This window comes from Thalassophryne amazonica, chromosome 6 (assembly GCF_902500255.1).
Source record: "Thalassophryne amazonica chromosome 6, fThaAma1.1, whole genome shotgun sequence".
Lineage (NCBI taxonomy): Eukaryota > Metazoa > Chordata > Actinopteri > Batrachoidiformes > Batrachoididae > Thalassophryne > Thalassophryne amazonica.
The window spans coordinates 13,348,389-13,367,405 of NC_047108.1; the positions used below are offsets into that span (position 1 = coordinate 13,348,389).

Consider the following 19,017-nt stretch of genomic DNA (forward strand, 5'->3'; position numbering starts at 1 on the left):
CTAAGTAAAGACTAGTAAAACCAAATGATAAGTAAAAGAGGGACTAAGTGATAAACAGAAAACAAAACCGATACTACAACATAACTGATAATATCATAAATGAGAAGAACAAAATAAACAAGTGATACGCTAATGATAAACAATGAAAACACAAACTGACTGAATAAAACCAGAACGGAACTGTATCATGGCTAAAGTACTTGTCCTCTGACACGCCGAAACGGAGGTGTTCCTTTGTCTCGCTTCCAAAGCGAATCGGTCGTGACGCGCGAAGCCTCCGCACGGCTTTCCATGACAAAATCTCTTGTTAAAAGTGAAATCTGCCGGAAAATGGCTGATGTCCAGCTCTTGTGATAACCAGAGAAAGAGCACACGACGGTCTCGTATCCACAGAGCCATCCATTTAGAAATGGTCTGGTGGCTTGTGCCGCGTCGTCGCAGCTCGGAGCGCGGCGTGCCGAGCAACCTTAAAGCCGTCCTTACAGCCGTCCTTAAAGCCGTCCTTAAAGCTGTACTAACAGACCTTATTCTCTGTGAAGCCCGTAAAATTTTCACCGAAAGCCAGATACATTTTTCGAATGGTCTCCAGGTGCCAGTCTCTAACAGCTTCTGAAAAAATTCTGATGGAAAAAAGTCCTTTTCATTCCGCCATTTCCTGACAATGAAAATCCGACGATGGGGCGGAACCACTCCTTCCACAAGGCATGCTCACAGGCGAATGACATCACTGACAGACGTGGAAAAACTCACGCATGTGCACGAGGGTTCAAGCATGTCTGACGTGAAAACATATGAATCAAATCCATATAGTTTAAAAAAAAATAAAAAGGTACGATACTTTATGGACAGACCTCGTATAGCGCCAAATTACAACAAAGTTGCCTCGAGCCAACTTTGAGGCAACTTTGAGGCAACTTGTGATTACTGGGTGTTATCTGATTATTAAGTGCTCATGTAAATAACGTTATCTGATTATGACAAATCCGATAAACACACCTGGATTTCTCCCCAATGCTCTGATTTCTTTGGTGCATGTGAACCATTAATCTGATTTATTTTGTTCTTTTGCATCTGCGCATGTGTAAAAGTAATTGCCACTCACATCTCCAGAGATGCAGTGGGACACACTGCTGTCTCGTCAGGGCTTGTAACGTCCTTCATCAGATCACAAAGTTCTGACAGCACCTCGTGTGTCCAAAACAACAACAAAAATGGCAAGATGTACGTGTGCTTCAACGGCCCTGTGTGTTGTTTCACCGTTCTAAAGAGCAAATCTATTGGCGATCTGTGCAGTTTATAGACAAATGTATTAAAGTTGAGTGGAGTTTGCTAAAAGGAAGACTTCATATTTCCTCAGTGTTCATGCACGAGGACCTCAACTCCATGCACCTCCTCAGAGAGAGAGCGAGAGAGAGAGAGAGACAATTTCAAAAATATGTTCACATCCTTATGTGATAGAGACAAAAAGAGAAGAAAAAACAAAACAAAAAATATATACAAGGTCTGTTAGAAAAGTATCTGACCTTTTTTATTTTTTTCAAAACCATATGGATTTGAATCACGTGTGATTGCATCAGCCAAGCTTGAACCTTCGTGCGCATGCGTGGGTTTTTTCACGCCTGTCGGTTGCGTCATTCGCCTGTGAGCAGGCTTTGTGTGAGCAGTGGTCCACCCCTCTAGTCGGCTTTTTATTGCAAATAAAATGTATGAACGATTTGGAGCTTTGCTGCATCAAATTTTTCCAGAAACTGTGAGAGACCTCCAGGTGGACACCCTTCGGAAAATTAATATGGCTTTCAGGGACGATTTTATGGGGATCACACAGATTAAGGAGTGCTCCAGCCGGTTTAAAGACTGCCCACAGCGGCTGAGAGCACGGCGCACTCCGAGCGCCGATCGACAGGCTGAAACCCTGCTGAAACAACCAGATCATTTCCAAAGTGAAGGCTTTGTTGATCCGGGACGTCGTCTGACTTCCACAGAAATGGCAGAAGACGTGGACATCAGCAGTTTTTCGGCACAGTCCACTGTTACAGGAGTTTTTTTCATGGAAAGAGGAGTGGAGGAATGCGCCACCGTGCCGCTCATGGCACGGGACAAAACCACCTCCGTGTTGGTCTCACAGGACGGCTTTCAGATGGCTTTCTGTGGATTTTCAGTCGTGTGACTATCCGAGAAATTGTGGATGAGCTGGACATGCCAGAACATGTCCTATGAGGCTTCATCACGGCGTTGCTTTGCGCCATGCGGCTCCGTCCCAACGCGCAAATTTCTCCGCATGTCTGTCTCAATGTGCCGAAAAAGTGCTGATGTCCACGTCTTCTGCAATTTCTGTGGTAGTCAGACGACGTCCCGGATCAATACAGCATTCAGTTTAGAAATGAACGGCACATTCCACTGTTACAGGAGTTTTTGTCATGGAAAGAGGAGCGGAGAAATTTGCGTGTCATTGCAAAAAATAAAAAGGTCGGATAGTTTTCTAACAGACCTCATGTAAGCTCTTAGACAGAGTTCAGAATATACCGTATTTTCTGGAGTATATAGTAAGTCTCACCTGTCAGAAAATGCCTCTTGAAAAAAAAAAACATATTTTCAACCGGAGTACGAGGTCTGTCCAAAAAGTATCGTACCTTTTATTTTTCTCAAAAACTATATGGATTTGAATCACGTGTGATTGTATCAGCCAAGCTTGATCCTTTGTGCGCATGCGTGAGTTTTTCCACGCCTGTTGGTTGCGTCATTCGCCTGTGGGCAGACTTTGAGTGAGCACTGGTCCACCTCTCCCGTCAGATTTCTTTTGTCTGAGAACTTGCTGAGAGACTGCTGCTTTGCTCCATGAAATTTTTTTCAGAAACTGTTAGAGACAGGCAGTTGGAAACCATTCAATAGATTCAGTTGGATATCGGTGAAGATTCTGTCGGCGTCACGCGGATTATGGACTATTAAAACCTTTTTAAAGACAGCCCATAGCGGCAGAGGGTGCTCGGCGCGCCGAGCGGCCATCGACAGGCTGGAACGACCAGATCATTTCTAAACTGAATGCTGTGTTGATCCGGGACATCATGTGACTACCACAGAAATAGCAACAGAGCTGGACATAGCACTTTTGCGGCACATTCCACTGTTACAGGAGATTTTGTAATGAAAGACGTGCGGAGGATTTCGCGCGTCGGCACAAAGCAGCTCAGGACGCGCAGCAAAAAAAAACACCTCCGTGTTGGAAACCATTCAGAAGATTCAGACGGCTTTCGATGGCTTTCAGTCGAGTGAGTATCCGAGAAATTGTGTAACAGCTGGACATGCCCCAACATGTCCTGTGAGACTTCCAAGACGGAGCTGTTTTTTTGCTGCGCGTCCTGAGCTGCTTCGTGCCGACGCGCGAAATCCTCCGCCCATGTTGGTGACGTCATTTCCCTGTGGGCAGGCCTTGAGTGAGATGTGGTCTCGCCCTCTCGGCTGAATTCCTTTGTTTCACACGCTGCTGGAGACGGCGCACGTTGCTGTATCCAAATTTTTTCTGGACCTGTGAGGAATATCCGAGTGGACACTATTGGAGAAATTAAGCTGGTTTTCGGTGAAAAGTTTAATGGGGTGAGATTATGGGGTGTTTCTGTCGCTGTAAGGACTTCCCATGCAGCGGGATGTCGTGCAGCGCTTCCAGGCGCCGTCGTCGGCCTGTTTCGACCTGAAAACATCCTAATTTAAGGCTTAATTCACCCAGGATGTTGTGAGAGAACAGAGAAGATTCAGAAGAGGCCAGCATGAGGACTTTATGCGGACATTCCACTGTTTAAGGACATTTTGTCATGAAAGACGTGCGCGCAAATTCGCTGAGTCGTTTCCGTGACGACTCGGCAAATCTGTGTGCGCCGCGACAGGAAAAACACCTCCTTGTTGAAAACCATTTGTAAAATTCAGGCGGCTTTTGATGGCTTTCAACAAGTGAGTAACTGAGAAATTGTTTAACAGCTTGGGCATGTTCCAACTTGCCCGTTAAGGTTTCCAACGGAGGTGTTTTTCCTGTTTTTCCTGGGGGGTCGGGTCCAGCCCGACATGCGATTCTTTCATTACAAAATGTCCGTTAACAATGGAATGTCCGAATAAACTCCTCAGGCCGACTTCTTCTGAAAGTTCTCTGTTCTCTGATGACTTACTGGGTCAACAGAGCCTGAAATGTGGAAGTTTTCAACTTGAAACGGCGAGACGCTGCCGCCTCGAAGCGCAGATCGCCGTCAGGCGCCGTGGGCCATCCTTAAAGTGACACTACCAGACCAAAATCTCTCATCAGCCGTTAAAATCTTTACCAAAAACCAGCTGAATTTATCGAATGGTGTCCACTCAGTTGTGCCTTACAGTTTTTAAAAAAATTTGATCAAACAAAGCAGCAGTCTCTGAGCCATTCCTAAACAATGAAAAAATCGACAAGAGTGGGCCATTCCTCACTCAAAGACTGCCCACAGGCGAATGACGTAACCGACAGGCGTGAAAAAACTCTTGCATGCCCACGAGGGTTCAAGCATGTCACACGTGATTCAAATCCATATAGTTTTTGAAAAAAATAATAAGGTCGGATACCTTTCTAATAGACCTCGTATATTCATGAGAGTTTTAGGCACAATCCGTGTGGAGCCTAATCAGAGCGTCTCAAATGCATTTCTCCTGTCGTGACTGTACTCATAATGCTCTGGGCAGCAGAGCATGTCCACACTAAAACCTTCAAAATTATTGCAGTACTTCAAAACTAAAACATATAGCTGATATTTTCACATTATAAAACTTCAGAAGTGACGTTAATTTAAATAACATGTCCGAAATTAGTTTGGTTAAGATTTTAGCCATAAGTTAAAGCTGTATGCCTCTGGATGACTTGGGTGATATTTCCGGTGAATTAGTATGGTGTCAGAAGCAGTGGTCTTGTGACCAGTTTGCATTTGTGTTACAAATAAATCAAAGCTTTCCTGAATGATTAATCAAACAAGAAAATTAACTGGTGATTCCCAATCTGTATTTGCAATTTTTTTTCAGTTTTCTGATTCTGATTCGACACCTCCTGTGTCCTTTGACAGACTGCTGCCAGGCAACCTGTCTTACTGTGAACTGAACCTTTGCCTGGATTCCATTCTGAGTAACGCCTGCTGCATCTGGACTCATCATCGAGGTTCAGTCTGGTCCGTGACACTAGAAAAGTGTACCTAATAAAGTGGCCAGTGAGAGTATGTCTAAAGAGAGGAGGAAAATTCAAACTGATTTCAGACTTTGTGTACATCAAGACTAGTGCGGTCTACATGCGTCCAGCTGCTGATGGAACAGGAAGAAACTGTTTGATGAATAAAGTGAACTGAAGCAAACTATCGATAAGGTGACAGAATCCTTGGCCGAGGTCAGCAGCTGCCTCTTGTCTGTCTGTATTTATTTGTCTGAGCTGTAACTGATGATGATGAAGGTCACGAGGTCACAACACAGGGAGGGCACACTATCAGTAAAAACATGCTGGAGGTGGTAAACACCTGTCAATAATGTGAAGACGGACTGCTTTCAGATAAAAATGGAATTATCCTGCTTCACTTATCTCTTGCTCACCACTGTGATGGGACAAACGCAGACAGGTGATTAGTTAAAGGAGGAACTGAACCAGTGTCTCGATCAGCTGGTAAGCCTCCTTAATGCTTCTTAACACACATTCCTCAAATCTTCCTGAAGGATCTTCACCATCCTTCCATATTTTCCTCTGTTAGTTACAGTAAGTTGTGGAACATTTCTCTGCCTGTCAGCAGGATGCCTCAAAAAGATGTGAACCAAACTCCAGGAAACCTGTAACATATGATCGGTCTGATTTTTGGGATTCCAAAAAGGTATTAGACTGGAAAACTGGATTCAAAGACATCAGACATATGTTACCACATAATGTGATAACTTAAACATCAGAGACGGTGCAATTAACTTACATACGAGGTCTATTAGATAATAAACCGACCCTTTTATTTTTTTTTTTAACTATATGGATTTGAATGACGTGCGATTACACCAATCATGCTTGAACCCTCGTGCGCATGGGTGAGTTTTTTCACGCGTGTCCGTGACGTCATTTCCCTGTGGGCAGGCCTTGAGTGAGATGTGGTCCCGTCCTCTCAGCTGAATTCCTTTGTTTCACACGCTGCTCGAGACGGCGCACGTTGCTTTATCAAAATTTTTTCTGGACCTGTGAGGAATATCCGAGTGGACACTATTCAAGAAATTAAGCTGGTTTTCGGTGAAAAGTTTAACGGCTGATGAGAGATTATGGGGTGTTTCTGTTGGTGTAAGGACTTCCCATGCAGCGGGACGTCGTGCAGCGCTTCCAAGCTCCGTCGTCGGCCTGTTTTGACCTGAAAACATCCTAATTTAAGGCTTAATTCACCCAGGACGTCGTGAGAGAACAGAGAAGATTCAGAAGAGGCTGGCATGAGGACTTTATGTGGACATTCCACTGTTTAAGGACATTTTGTAATGAAAGATGTGCGCACATCTGTGTGCGCCGCGACAGGAAAAACACCTCCGTGTTGAAAACCATTTGTAAAATTCAGGCGACTTTTGATGGCTTTCAACAAGTGAGTAACTGAGAAATTGTTTAACAGCTTGGGCATGTTCCAACTTTCCCGTTAAGGTTTCCAACGGAGATGTTTTTCCTGTCACGACCCCCCGCGGTCGGTCCGGCCCGACAAGCGACTCTACCCGCATGTTCTTTCATTACAAAATGTCGTGGGCCGTCCTTACGGCGACACTACCAGACCAAAATCTCTCATCAGCCGTTAAAATGTTTACCGAAAACCAGCTGAATTTATCGAATGGTGTCCACTCAGTTGTACCTTACAATTTTGAAAAAATTTTGATCAAACAAAGCAGCAGTCTCTGAGCCATTCATAAACAATGAAAAAATGACGAGAGGGTGGGCGACTCCTCACTCAAAGACTGCCCACAGGCGAATGACGTAACCGACGCGTGAAAAAACTCTCGCATGCCCACGAGGGTTCAAGCATGTCTGATGTAATCACACGTGATTCAAATCCATATGGTTTTTGAAAAAAATAATAAGGTCGGATACCTTTCTAATAGACCTCGTCTGTTAAATGTCAGTATATACTGTATAATGTATCATTATCACAATAATAAAATAGTTCATCATGGATTAATTATTAGTCAGCTGTAAATGCAGTCAGCAACCTTTTCTTGTCAAATTGGCTAGAAAATACATAAAATCATTTCTCACTTTTCATCACTTTCACTTCAGTTTTCAGCAGAAGTATGATTACTCAGAATCGGGATTTTCACACTGTGGCACTCTGCAGGAGTCGTGTAAACCTGGCGAGTGACTGCAGGAGTCGTGTAAACCCAGCGACTGTCTCCAGGAGTCATGTAAACCTGCCGAGTGATGCTTTTAAGAAGTAAGAAGTTTTAAGGAATTTCATTGCTTCTCAGCACCACAGTTGATCATGTATTTGACACTTTGCTTTGTTTCTTTTCTGGAGGTCCAACAGTACTTCTTTGGGCTGCTCTGCCCCCTTCAGGTGAGTTGACTGAGGTACTACTTGGCGTGAAAGATGTTCCAGATGTTCCAGATGTGAGAATGAATTGTTTATTTTTCTTTTACATTTAAACTTTTTTTGTGAGCAGTGGAGAGTGAAACCAGGGAATACTCTTAGAATTGTCTTAGTTTATGAAACTAACACACCTTGTCGTCTGATGACCTTTGAACTTCTTTGACTTTTTGTCAGTAACGTTCAGCAGACATGTGAGGACTGAACACACGTATGTGTGGGGCTTTGCAGATAGCGTGTGACACAGTAGCCATCCATCTATTCTGACATGTAAAAACTCTGAATGACAAAACAACGGAGACATGAAGGAATGCAGCAGGATGCCAGTGAACGCCTCACACACAGTCACACTGATTAAGATTTGATCAAAGACAGCAACCCGAAATAAACCTGATGTAACACACATCTGTTGCTTCAAACGCGCCCCGACATGCATGTTGCCTGTACACTGCTCATACAACATGCTCAGTAATTAGGTGGACTCTTACATATTCTGAGATGGAACATCTTCAGAGATCAAATTTATCAAAGAAGAGACTTAATTACAGACTACAGGCTTCCCATACCTCTTTCTTCACCTGCAGTGAGAATGCTATGTGCTCACCTGAACCTGGTTTTTGAATCATTAGCAGAAGGTTTTCAAATATTTTTCACAAAACTTGTGTCAGGCCTGCATTCTCAGGACACAGTATCACTGCTACTGGACCACTTCTAGGTTCTACGCAATCGGAGGAAAGGTGCATGCAAGAAGGTCATGGGTTCAATTCCCACCTTTGGCCTTTCTACGTTGCAGGTTAGACAAATTAGAAACTTCATAATTGTCTCGGTCTCCCTTGCAAAAGAGATCTTGATCGCAATGGGACTAACCTGGTTAAATGAATAAAATAAAAAATACAGAAGTCTGCAAGTTCATTGAACATGAAATATTGAGAGCAAACAAAAACACTTAAGTAAAATAATGACAAAAAAATAAAATTAAATTTTCTGCACGGAATTCCGTGTCGAGTTTTAATCTGTTTCCTTATTTGATCCCCAGTTGAACAAATCAAAACTCTCATTCAAAATAGTCGTCTTTTAATTAAAACCCTTTTTCCCTATTTGGGTTCTGACTATTTTGTTTTAGACCAGTCTGGAAGTATCTTATTTTAGCTTAAAAAGTTACACTTATTCATGTTTTTCTTTGAGTTGAATCTTTTGCAAGTAAGAAAAAATAATTTTACTTCTTACAAAATCAAATCAGTGTACACCACCGTTGCAAACAAACAAACAAACACCATAACAAAGTGAATAGGGTAGCGCAGTCTCATTTGAACCCTGCGTGATATCGCAGGATTTGGCTACTTATGGGGACCACTGTTCCGTTGTGTAATATATACACAGCATAACTTCACATGGAAAAATGGTGTACTGTTTTGATTTCGGCTGCAGTCCCCGAAGCAGTCGCAAAAAGTGCAGTTTCTTTTGGTTCCCAGTGGAGAAGAGAAGACGAGGCAGATGGGAGACGTCGTGTCAGTAAGTGTTAGCCTACACAGCTAATCAGAGTAGCTACGTCCTCCCGCCTGCACAAACACCTCGACACGTTTGAGTTCCAGGTCTTAAATAAATCGCAACACGTCCACTTTCCACCACATCGTCACTTTTTCTTTGTATTTTCATTTGTTTGCATGTAATTTGTCCAAAATCTCAGAGAAAATGCAGTGTTTTTTTTCCCCGGAAGTAGAGAAATTACGTCATATGCGCCATATTTTAGCCATTCAGCGCCCGCCCTCAAACGAGACTGCGGTGCCCAATTATCAACTTCACATTCAGCATATGAAAAATCAATATTTTGTCACAATCTGGTTTGAACCAAAAGTCCATTTGCGTGCAGTTCGGGGGAATTAGGAAATAGTTTGGTACAAAAACAAAATAAGATTCCTTGAATGAATTATTCCCACCACACTGGCAGAGAACAGGGTTCAGTTCAATCCAAAAGGAGGAAAAGGGAAAAAATTGTAATCCAGACAGTCCTACCAGTATGAAGCAAGCTCTCTGCTAACCCCCTGTGAGTAGCATGTTTTCCACCGGCACTGCAGTCTGGTACTGCTGCCTTCAGGCACGTGGTCCATAGTCCATGCCATTTGATGTATGGATGCCATAGTCCACGGCATCCATCCCACTTTGGATGGAGCAGCTCTCATTTCTAGAAATCTGGCCAATTTTCTTAAATCCTCCAAACCGTGACTATCCAGGGTTGGGACCAGGAAGCAGAGTTGTAGTCTTACACACCTCTCTGCAGCTTCTCTCCCCCTGCCATCCCCTCATTACCCCATCCCCGTAGAGACGGTGCCTGCTCCCAGACTACCAATAACCAGCAAAAATCTATTTAAGCATAAAAATTCAAAAAGAAAAAATAATATAGCACCTTCAACTGCACCACAGACTAAAACAGTTAAATGTGGTCTATTAAACATTAGGTCTCTCTCTTCTAAGTCCCTGTTAATAAATGATATAATAATTGATCAACATATTGATTTATTCTGCCTTACAGAAACGTGGTTACAGCAGGATGAATATGTTAGTTTAAATGAGTCAACACCCCCGAGTCACACTAACTGTCAGAATGCTCGTAGCACGGGCCGGGGCGGAGGATTAGCAGCAATCTTCCATTCCAGCGTATTAATTAATCAAAAACCCAGACAGAGCTTTAATTCATTTGAAAGCTTGACTCTTAGTCTTGTCCATCCAAATTGGAAGTCCCAAAAACCAGTTTTATTTGTTATTATCTATCGTCCAACTGGTCGTTACTGCGAGTTTCTCTGTGAATTTTCAGACCTTTTGTCTGACTTAGTGCTTAGCTCAGATAAGATAATTATAGTGGGCGATTTTAACATCCACACAGATGCTGAGAATGACAGCCTCAACACTGCATTTAATCTATTATTAGACTCTATTGGCTTTGCTCAAAATGTAAATGAGTCCACCCACCACTTTAATCATATCTTAGATCTTGTTCTGACTTATGGTATGGAAAAAGAAGACTTAACAGTATTCCCTGAAAACTCCCTTCTGTCTGATCATTTCTTAATAACATTTACATTTACTCTGATGGACTACCCAGCAGTGGGGAATAAGTTTCATTACACTAGAAGTCTTTCAGAAAGCACTGTAACTAGGTTTAAGGATATGATTCCTTCTTTATGTTCTCTAATGCCATATAACAACACAGTGCACAGTAGCTACCTAAACTCTGTAAGGGAGATAGAGTATCTCGTCAATAGTTTTACATCCTCATTGAAGACAACTTTGGATGCTGTAGCTCCTCTGAAAAAGAGAGCTTTAAATCAGAAGTGCCTGACTCCTTGGTATAACTCAAACTCGTAGCTTAAAGCAGATAACCCGTAAGTTGGAGAGGAAATGGCGTCTCACTAATTTAGAAGATCTTCACTTAGCCTGGAAAAAGAGTCTGTTGCTCTATAAAAAAGCCCTCCGTAAAGCTAGGACATCTTTCTACTCATCACTAATTGAAGAAAATAAGAACAACCCCAGGTTTCTTTTCAGCACTGTAGCCAGGCTGACAAAGAGTCAGAGCTCTATTGAGCTGAGTATTCCATTAACTTTAACTAGTAATGACTTCATGACTTTCTTTGCTAACAAAATTTTAACTATTAGAGAAAAAATTACTCATAACCATCCCAAAGACGTATCGTTATCTTTGGCTGCTTTCAGTGATGCCGGTATTTGGTTAGACTCTTTCTCTCAGATTGTTCTGTCTGAGTTATTTTCATTAGTTACTTCATCCAAACCATCAACATGTCTATTAGACCCCATTCCTACCAGGCTGCTCAAGGAAGCCCTACCATTATTTAATGCTTCGATCTTAAATATGATCAATCTATCATTATTAGTTGGCTATGTACCACAGGCTTTTAAGGTGGCAGTAATTAAACCATTACTTAAAAAGCCATCACTTGACCCAGCTATCTTAGCTAATTATAGGCCAATCTCCAACCTTCCTTTTCTCTCAAAAATTCTTGAAAGGGTAGTTGTAAAACAGCTAACTGATCATCTGCAGAGGAATGGTCTATTTGAAGAGTTTCAGTCAGGTTTTAGAATTCATCATAGTACAGAAACAGCATTAGTGAAGGTTACAAATGATCTTCTTATGGCCTCAGACAGTGGACTCATCTCTGTGCTTGTTCTGTTAGACCTCAGTGCTGCTTTTGATACTGTTGACCATAAATTTTTATTACAGAGATTAGAGCATGCCATAGGTATTAAAGGCACTGTGCTGTGGTGGTTTGAATCATATTTATCTAATAGATTACAATTTGTTCATGTAAATGGGGAATCTTCTTCACAGACTAAGGTTAATTATGGAGTTCCACAAGGTTCTGTGCTAGGACCAATTTTATTCACTTTATACATGCTTCCCTTAGGCAGTATTATTAGACGGCATTGCTTAAATTTTCATTGTTACGCACATGATACCCAGCTTTATCTATCCATGAAGCCAGAGGACACACACCAATTAGCTAAACTGCAGTATTGTCTTACGGACATGGATGACCTCTAATTTCCTGCTTTTAAACTCAGATAAAACTGAAGTTATTGTACTTGGCCCCACAAATCTTAGAAACATGGTGTCTAACCAGATCCTTACTCTGGATGGCATTACCCTGACCTCTAGTAATACTGTGAGAAATCTTGGAGTCATCTTTGATCAGGATATGTCATTCAAAGCGCATATTAAACAAATATGTAAGACTGCTTTTTTGCATTTACGCAATATCTCTAAAATTAGAAAGGTCTTGTCTCAGAGTGATGCTGAAAAACTAATTCATGCATTTATTTCCTCTAGGCTGGTCTATTGTAATTCATTATTATCAGGTTGTCCTAAAAGTTCCCTGAAAAGCCTTCAGTCAATTCAAAATGCTGCAGCTAGAGTACTGACGGGGACTAGCAGGAGAGAGCATATCTCACCCATATTGGCCTCTCTTCATTGGCTTCCTGTTAATTCTACAATAGAATTTAAAATTCTTCTTCTTACTTATAAGGTTTTGAATAATCAGGTCCCTTCTTATCTTAGGGACCTCATAGTACCATATCACCCCAATAGAGCGCTTCGCTCTCAGACTGCAGGCTTACTTGTAGTTCCTAGGGTTTGTAAGAGTAGAATGGGAGGCAGAGCCTTCAGCTTTCAGGCTCCTCTCCTGTGGAACCAGCTCCCAATTCAGATCAGGGAGACAGACACCCTCTCTACTTTTAAGATTAGGCTTAAAACTTTCCTTTTTGCTAAAGCTTATAGTTAGGGCTGGATCAGGTGACCCTGAACCATCCCTTAGTTATGCTGCTATAGACTTAGACTGCTGGGGGGTTCCCATAATGCACTGAGTGTTTCTTTCTCTTTTTGCTCTGTATGCACCACTCTGCATTTAATCATTAGTGATCGATCTCTGCTCCTGTCCACAGCATGTCTTTTTCCTGGTTCTCTCCCTCAGCCCCAACCAGTCCCAGCAGAAGACTGCCCCTCCCTGAGCCTGGTTCTGCTGGAGGTTTCTTCCTGTTAAAAGGGAGTTTTTCCTTCCCACTGTTGCCAAGTGCTTTCTCACGGGGGGTCGATTTGAGCATTGGGGTTTTAACATAATTATTGTATGGCCTTGCCTTACAATATAAAGCGCCTTGGGGCAACTGTTTGTTGTGATTTGGCGCTATATAAAAAAAATTGATTGATTGATTGATTAAACAGAATCTTTTTCCCTCCGCACATCTCCATCTGCTGTCTGCATCCAGCTCATGGAGCTGTATATAAGTACTAGAGAGCGCAGTCCCATTGCTGCACACTAAATGAAAACGTCCATGGACAGCGACATGACGTCTCCTAACCGGGCAAAATATTGATGAAGTACCCGGATGTTAATGCATTTTCAATGGAGATTTGCGACTGAACACACTCAGAAAAATGCTTGCAAAATACGTGTTAAAATGCCATTTTGACCTGGATATCAAGACAGTAAAATTTAATTACATTAAATTATGTCAGGAAAGTATTAAACTTACTCTGACACTCACACATTCCCAAATATTAGTGTTGAAATTTACACGGATCTGCGCTGTTAAGCTGCGTTGCTAGGCTGAACTGCTGCTGTGTTCAACACAGCGCTGCTCCTAAAACCATTACAATACATTTATATACATATTATATTTTTACACAATTATCCTTTATTGACTGAGTTTCATTCATGAAGTCAGTGGTGTGGGTACACATCTCTATGTGTTGGTGTGACTGAGCGGCACAGCGCGGGTCAATATAAATTCATTGTTTTAAGATGCAAATTAAAAAAAAAAAATCCCCAGTCTTGTCGAACAATTTTAATCACTAACGACAAATATTTTAACTAGACATTGGTCTACCAGTGGAAAATATCAACTAGACATAAGTGAAGAGTTAATGATTCGTGTCATCGGGCGACACAGCAGGAAACATCAGCTGTTTATCATCCAAATATCACGGACAAAGTGACAAGAAGAATCAAAACCACTTACTCATGGAAGGAAATGTCTCCCTTGTTCCTCCGTGTGCGGCTTTGTCAACATGCGCAGCTTTCTGGCATATTCTACCTGTTTCTTGATGAGACTAAGTGAACTTCTATGCACACAAATCACTAACTTGCCCGGAATTAAAATGGTGATCACGCCTCCTTGTCGGCACACGGCTCAGTGCTACTGCGCTCTCTAGTTCTTATATACAGCTCCATGATCCAGCTCCACCTGCATAGCGCCCCCTACTGGCAGAGCTGTGCCTAACAGCAGTGTGAACCTTTGAGGGGGAATCTTAAAGGGACATGTCACTGGCCATTCTGCAGGCAGACTTTTAATATTAATCACTAAACTGTGTTTTTAACCATTCTTAAACCATGTTCCAGCCCATAAACTGATTAAATAAATGTGTTTTAACATACTAAATTTTTTTGTACATTTCTTTGAACTTATTTACATGATCTGTCTCTAACTGCATTTTAATGTGGGCTGCAGTTGGATCCGTATGTACAGGAAACATGACCACAGGTTTTCTGAAGTGTTGGTGTGAAACTAAAATGGGGCCGTACTTGAACCCACCTAACTCCCAGCCAATCCATAAATAGGCAAATGTGGAGTGTGAGCAAGACTGACGTCTCCTCGGAGGGATGAATGAAACCTGAATATGCCGCCTCCAATGCAAACAATGCGAGAGATTATAATGAAGTCTATTATATTGAAGTTACTTTTTAATTTCAAATGTACAAAATGTAATGAAATGTACATTGACATAACATTATCATAAATTTTTGGCTAGTGGCCCTACACCCAGATTTGGTTTTGATCCATCATAGGAGAAAATTTGTGCACTTCAGGAATAGACGGTCTGTCAGTACAATTAATCGCATACTGTATGGAGCTGTATTAACTCATATCTTTAATAAAATGCTCAGACAGGACAAATATGGTTGAGTTCAGAACAGTTGACAGCTGTGTAAAATACTGGAAACTGAAGCATCCATCCATCCATCCATCCATCCATCCATCCATCCATCCATCCATCCATCCATCCATCCATCCATCCATCCATCCATCCATCCATCCATCCATCCATTTTCTTCTGCTTTATCCGGAGTCGGGTCATGGGGGCAGCAGCTCAAGCAAAGCCGCCCAGACCTCCCGATCCACACACCTCCCCCAGCTCCTCTGGGGGAACCCCAAGGCATTCCCAAGCCAGCCGAGAGATGTAGTCCCTCCAGCGTGTCCTGGGTCTTCCCCGGGGCCTCCTCCCAATGGGACGTGCCCGGAACACCTCTCTAGCGAGGCGTCCAGGGGGCATCCGGAAAAGATGCCCGAGCCACCTCAACTGACTCCTTTCGACATAGACGAGCAGCGGCTCGAATCTGAGCTCCTCCCGAGTGACCGAGCTCCTCACCCTATCTCTAAGGGAGCGCCCAGCCACCCTGCGGAGGAAACTCATCTCGGCCGCTTGTACTCGCGATCTCGTTCTTTCGGTCATGAGCCAAATCTCATGACCATAGGTGAGGATTGGAACATAGATCGATCGGTAAATCGAGAGCTTTGCCCCCCTACTTAGCTTTTTCTTCACAACGGTCCGATACAGCGACCGCATCACTGCAGATGCTGCGCCGATCCATCTATCGATCTTATTAAAATAAATAAATAAATAAAATCACCTCCCAAGAAAGGAGGAAACTATGTAGCTACAGAGATTTATTTGTATTTATTTATTTTTTTTAACCAGGCTGTTTGCCTGGACATTTTAACATGGGCTTCTTCGGGGAGTGACTCGCTTTTCAAGCTGTTCAAAAACCTGTAAGATTTGGCACTTCTGCTTTGGCTTCATTTTTCAGCAGTGGAGATTTGGGGGATTGGCATAAACATGCAGCTGATGTCAACATGTGTACTTTCCAGTGTTCCAAAACGTGTCCTTTCTGACAACAGAATTACATGGTATGAGACAGGTCGTAAATGGACGAGTCTGGATTTCTGAAATCTCATTGGACTGGATGAAATAATGTAAACTCTCTCTGGGATGTTGAGGATGTATCGTGAAAAAATATTTCACAGTTTTCATAAAGGAAAGATGAATGCATGGTGATAAATGAACTTTTTATTGACTATGGAGAGGAGTAAGTTTTTGCAACTGTGCTGGGGTAGACTTGAATCTATTACAGACTATTTCCATATTGTGCTGTGTTACACTAAGCTAAAAAAAATAAAATAAAAAAATAAAACCTGAAGTGTCAGCATAACGTGATGTGGTAATAAGCTGTTTAACATTTCTTTTTGCTGGAGGCAGATTTTGCACATCTGGAGTTTGGAGTTAATGAATGTACCTCAGACAGTCAGAGCTGCTGGGATTTGTTTCCCCTCAAAATAAATCATCTTAAAATTGCAAAGTTCAAGCTGCTGAAGCAGCAGGAACTGATGACTCTGAGCAGAGGTTCATTAATGTGTCACCTGAGGTTTGACTGAATCCCAAAGGCACAAACTGTAAGAAAGGTGTGTTAAAATGAGCAGAAAAGAGCAGAATCTGACACGTGATAGCCACCCTGAGCTGTCAATCACTCACCTGTGGCTCCTTCCCTTTTTGAACGCAGTCTTCTCTGTTGCCAGGTAACGGTGGCCAATAGATCTGCGAAGAAGGAAAGTTGGAGGGATGAAGTGAAATAATAAATCATGTGAGGAATTCTGATTGTGCAAACTGTAACTGCAGTGTAAGTGTGAAAGCAGCTCTCAGCGTGCACGTCATTAAAACTGAATCATCACTGCCAATTCTACTTCAATGCAATTAGAAGCAAATTGAGCAGATCATCCACAAACTCAGGAGAACTGATTGCATGATGGCCCAGAGGAGAATTGGGGCTTCAGCTGACAGGTTAATCAATCTGAGCTGAGCTGCAGAAAGTTTGGATGACTTTTATAGTCATTATTGTTATTGCAGAAGATTGTGTGGTTACTGAAACGAGATGTGTAACAAAGGGCCCCATCTGCATCCTGGTGCACAATGGAGCTGGAATTGTTCATACCAAGCTTAGTAGTCACTTTCACTTTCATGCCCAGTGCCCATGTAATGTATGTAGCTGAAGTACAGTGCATCCGGAAAGTATTTTGTTTTTCCACATTTTGTTATGTTACAGTCTTATTCCAAAATGAAGTAAATTCATTTTTTTCCTACTCACAACACCCCATAATGACAACATGAATTTTTATTTTATTTTATTTATTACAAATAAAATAAAAAAATACTAAGAAATCACACATACATAAGTAGTCACACTCTTCGCTCAACACTTTGTTGATGCACCTTTATTAGCAATTACAGCCTCAAGTCTTCTTGAACATGATGCCACAAGCTTGGTGCACCTATCTTTGGGCAGTTTTGTCCATTCCTCTTTGTAACACCTCTCAAGCTCCATCAGGTTGGATGGTGAGTGTTGGTGAACAGCCGTTCTCAGATCTCTCCAGAGATGTTCAGTCAGATTCAGGTCTGGGCTCTGGCTGGTCCACTCAAGGACATTCACAGAGTTGTCCTGAAGCCACTCATTTGATATCTTGGCTGTATGCTTAGGGTCATTGTCCTGCTGAAAGATGAACCGTCACAACAGTCTGAGGTCAACAGCGCTCTGGAGCAGGTTTTCATCCAGGATGTCTCTGTACATTGCTGCATTCATCTTTCCCTCAATCCTGACTAGTCTCCCAGTTCCTGCTGCTGAAAAACATCCCCACAGCATGATGCTGCCACCACCATGCTTCACTGTAGGGATGGTGCCTGGTTTCCTCGCTTGGCATTCACACCAAAGACTTCAATCTTTGTCTCATCAGCCCAGAGAATTTTGTTACCTCAACATAACCGAACCAAATCTGCCATTGAAACTACAAAGCATTCTTAAAGGGAATGACAGATGACAGTCAGTTTAACTCATGTTACACACAAACAAACCAATGATTAAGTGACAAATTGAGATTATAATTAAGTGACCAAATATAACCACTATGCACCCAGTAGATGTGTCCTGTGTCGTATGAATACCCAAGAAGAGTTGGACACGCCCCAAACGCACTTGGGCGTAGCACTTCACACCATGCACTGAAGACTATCAAGATATGATAGTGAGAAGTTCAAGGGGCCTGTGATTTCTCTGAAACTGTGAGTGTGATGCAGGAAGACATTTTGTCACTGAATAAGAGCATCAGGATTGTTCAGCAAATCCTCCTCATTCTCATCGAGAACTCATCATCCTTGTTCTTATGAGAACATTATAAATAAAAGTAAAAATAATTCAATAAAATTGTGTGAATTAGGACTCTTCTATCAGAAGCATCACAAAGTCTGATTCTACCGCCGTAAGAAGGAGAAAAAAAAATAAAAATGAATGACAGGTAGAACTGAAATAAAATCTGGGTAACACTTTACTTGAAGGTGCCATAGCTGTTACATGACACAGTCATGAACGTGTCATAAACATTATGTCAATGTCATAAAAGTTTATGACTGCTGTCATTAAGTGTCATTCGGTTTTTATAATGACAAGTTGACATTTTTTGGGTTGTTTTGATTATTTCAACTTGACTTTAACTTGACCAGAAGTTGTCTTTGGCCTTTTTGGTCTTCGGTTATATGCCAACTTGGCAACTTTAACATGAAAAGTTCATGAAGAAAGTTGGAGTTTCTTTGCAGCGCATCAATGATGAGCGGTAGGGCGTCTCTGGACAATGAGTCTTTGTCTGCTGCCAGAGAAAACTGGCTTTGCTTCGGCAAACGTAAGAAGAGAAAGAAAGCAAACAAAATGCTGCTGATTTCCATTACTGCTGTGATTGTTCTGTGCTTGGATGGCGGGTAAGTGGGCATCCAGAGCCACAGTGGTCAAACAAAACCAAAGCTACAGCCAAAAAAAAACCGAAAATAATAGGCTAGTAA

The 19,017-nt window shown here is 42.1% G+C and overlaps 1 protein-coding gene across 1 annotated transcript in view; it reads right to left on the minus strand.

Moving 5' to 3' along the window:
* The window catches only part of sema3bl (sema domain, immunoglobulin domain (Ig), short basic domain, secreted, (semaphorin) 3bl), a 271,055-nt gene that overhangs the window by 163,198 nt on the left and 88,840 nt on the right, over positions 1–19,017 (minus strand). The window contains exon 3 of the mRNA XM_034171771.1: positions 16,669–16,731. Within this exon, the coding sequence (XP_034027662.1) occupies positions 16,669–16,731 (63 nt within the window). The remainder of the gene's footprint in view (positions 1–16,668; positions 16,732–19,017) is intronic.